Here is a 3485-nt window from a genome sequence, read left to right on the forward strand (position 1 = left end):
TGGACTTAAGTAAAATCAAACTTTCTGCATTTTTTATAAAAATGTAATCAATAAAGATAAAAATGCTGTCTTCGTTTTTTTTCAAATTATATTGTGTTTATTTAGAAAGAGGCTTACTTCTTGTTACTAGAAGTTTTAAACGTTTTTGGAAAAAAATAGTGGCTTTTAAAATAATAATTTATAAATGAACAATCTATTGATTTCTCTTCAGTTTCATCAAGATTGTCGAACAACGAGTTGTACAAGAAAAACACTCAAAATATAAGTATAAATTACAAATATTTTAACTAAAATGTACTTCATACTCTTCTTCAGGGTATGTAAAGTTTGTTTCATATCGTGTTTGAAACACCTAATAAATTAAGAAAATATTACACAGAGACAACGTTTTAAATAATCATTCTTCAGTGTCTGTAAAGTTTGTCCCATATCGTGCTTGAAACACCTAATAAATTAAGAAAATATTACACAGAGACAACGTTTTAAATAATTGTTCTTCAGGGTCTGTAAAGTTTGTCCTATATCGTGCTTGAAACATCTAATAAAGTAAGGAAATGTTACACAGAGACAACGTTTTAAATAATTATTCTTCAGGGTCTGTAGAGTTTGTCTCATATCGTGCCTGAAACACCTAATAAAGTAAGGAAATGTTACACAGAGACAACGTTTTAAATAATTATTCTTTAGGGTCTGTAAAGTTTGTTTCATATCGTACCTGAAACACCTAATAAAGTAAGGAAATGTTACACAGAGACAACGTTTTAAATAATTATTCTTCAGGGTATGTAAAGTTTGTTTCATATCGTGCTTGAAACACCTAATAAAGAAAAGAAATGTTACACAGAGATAACGTTTTAAATAATTATTCTTCAGGGTTTGTAAAGTTTGTTTCATATCGTGCCTGAAACACCTAATAAAGTAAGGAAATGTTACACAGAGAGAGCGTTTTAAATAATTATTCTTCAGGGTCTGTAAAGTTTGTCCCATATCGTGCCTGAAACACCTAATAAAGTAAGGAAATGTTACACAGAGACAACGTTTTAAATAATTATTCTTCAGGGTATGTAAAGTTTGTCCCATATCGTTAACGAAAGGTTCAAAGTTCTCAGTTCTTAGGTTAACGAAAGGTTCAATGTTCTCAGTTCTTGGGTTAACAAAAGGTTCAAAGTTCGCAGTTCTTAGGTTAACGAAAGGTTCAAAGTTCTCAGTTCTTAGGTTAACGAAAGGTTCAAAGTTCTCAGTTCTTAGGTTAACGAAAGGTTCTATGTTCTCAGTTCTTAGGTTAATGAAAGTTTCAAAGTTCAAAGGCTAAAAGCGTTGTAAGTCCGCAGACATACCGCTATGCTACTGGGGGGCATATTTTTAGCACTAATATAAAGTTATGTAATTATGATACATATATATATATTCGCAATTATTCGGTGTTTGAAAGTTATAAGAACTAAACAACCTGAGTTTTTTTTTATCATTTTATCACTCAACACACACATTAGAAAATGTGTCTTACAATATCTGGCTTAAAATGTACTGTTATAAATGAGGTCGTGGGTCGCCCCCTTCCACCATTGAGAGTAGAACACGAACCGCTCGTCTTATTTTAAAGGTACTCCTGCTACGCGTGGCATTAACGTCACTTGCGTTTGGCGTCGGTTTCACGTATTTTGTAATCGACTTTCTCACTCACTCGAACCATCATTCATGGTATTAAAATCAAACCGTTCGCCTGATTGATAATCCATTTAAATTCTAATCTTGAAGATCCACATGAGTTAAATTCTAATATTGAAGATCCACATGAGTTATATTCTAATATTGAAGATCCACATGAGTTAAGTTCTAATATTGAAGATCCACATGAGTTATATTCTAATATTGAAGATCCACATGAGTTATATTCTAATCTTGAAGATCCACATGAGTTATATTCTAATATTGAAGATCCACATGAGTTGTATTCTAATATTGAAGATCCACATGAGTTATATTCTAATCTTGAAGATCCACATGAGTTAATTTCTAATCTTAAAGATCCACGTGAGTTATATTCTAATCTTGAAGATCCACATGAGTTATATTCTAATCTTAAAGATCCACATGAGTTATATTCTTATCTTGAAGATCCACATGAGTTATATTCTAATCTTGAAGATCCACATGAGTTATATTCTAATCTTGAAGATCCACATGAGTTACGTTCTAATCTTGAAGATCCACATGAGTTATATTCTAATCTTGAAGATCCACATGAGTTAAGTTCTAATCTTAAAGATCCACGTGAGTTATATTCTAATCTTGAAGATCCACATGAGTTATATTCTAATCTTGAAGATCCACATGAGTTATATTCTAATCTTGAAGATCCACATGAGTTATATTCTAATCTTGAAGATCCACATGAGTTATATTCTAATCTTGAAGATCCACATGAGTTATATTCTAATCTTGAAGGTCCACATGAGATATATTCTAATCTTGAAGATCCACATGAGTTATATTCTAATCTTGAAGATCCACAGGAGTTATATTCTAATCTTGAAGATCCACATGAGTTATATTCTAATCTTGAAGATCCACATGAGTTATATTCTAATCTTGAAGATCCACATGAGTTAAGTTCTAATCTTAAAGATCCACATGAGTTAAGTTCTAATACTGAACATCCACATGAGTTATATTCTAATCTTGAAGATCCACATGAGTTATATTCTAATCTTGAAGATCCACGTGAGTTATATTCTAATCTTGAAGATCCACATGAGTTATACCTCCAAGTTTCATCAAAATTATTGCACCTGTTTTCTCGTAACAACAAGCCAGACGACTAGACGGACAATTCTTATATTTATATATATCGTTTCATCATTTACAAAATCTGGATAAAGCGTAAATAAAAAAATATGCAGAGTTGCAATAAAAACAAACAAATAAACTATTTAAACGTTGAATTTTGAGGGTTTAATGCCACAGTCAGAATAATCATTATTTGACCTATTAAGATTAAAAAAAATAAGTATCCTCATTTAATACGTAACAAAAATCAAAACGGAGAACAATGAAGATAGTAGTAACAATGAAAAAACAATAACAAAAACAATGAAGATGGTAGTAACAATGAAAAAAACAATAACAAAAACAATGAAGATAGTAGTAACAATGAAAAAAACAATAACGAAAACAATGAAGATAGTAGAAACAATAAAAAACCAACAATGAAAACAATGAAGATAGCAGTAATAATGGAAAAACCAATAACGAAAACAATGAAGATGGTAGTAACAATGATAAAAACAATAACAGAAACAATGAAGATGGTAGTAACAATGAAAAAAACAACAACGAAAACAATGAAGATAGCAATGAAGATAGTAGAAACAATAAAAAACCAACAATGAAAACAATGAAGATAGTAGAAACAATAAAAAACAATAACAAAACAATGAAGATGGTAGAAACAATAAAAAACCAACAATGAAAACAATGAAGAT

General features: G+C 30.3%; 1 protein-coding gene across 1 annotated transcript; it reads left to right on the forward strand.

The window, feature by feature from the left end:
- Positions 1–1758: 1758 nt before the first annotated feature.
- On the forward strand, positions 1759–2825 carry LOC106474497 (leucine-rich repeat and coiled-coil domain-containing protein PF07_0014-like; the record flags this gene model as incomplete). Its single annotated transcript, XM_013935190.1, has 1 exon — positions 1759–2825. A coding segment is annotated over one exon (1067 nt), but the record flags the coding sequence as incomplete, so codon positions are not given.
- Between the last annotated feature and the right edge of the window lie 660 nt (positions 2826–3485).

Source organism: Limulus polyphemus, unplaced genomic scaffold, assembly GCF_000517525.1.
Source record: "Limulus polyphemus unplaced genomic scaffold, Limulus_polyphemus-2.1.2 Scaffold7296, whole genome shotgun sequence".
Taxonomy (NCBI): Eukaryota; Metazoa; Arthropoda; class Merostomata; order Xiphosura; family Limulidae; genus Limulus; species Limulus polyphemus.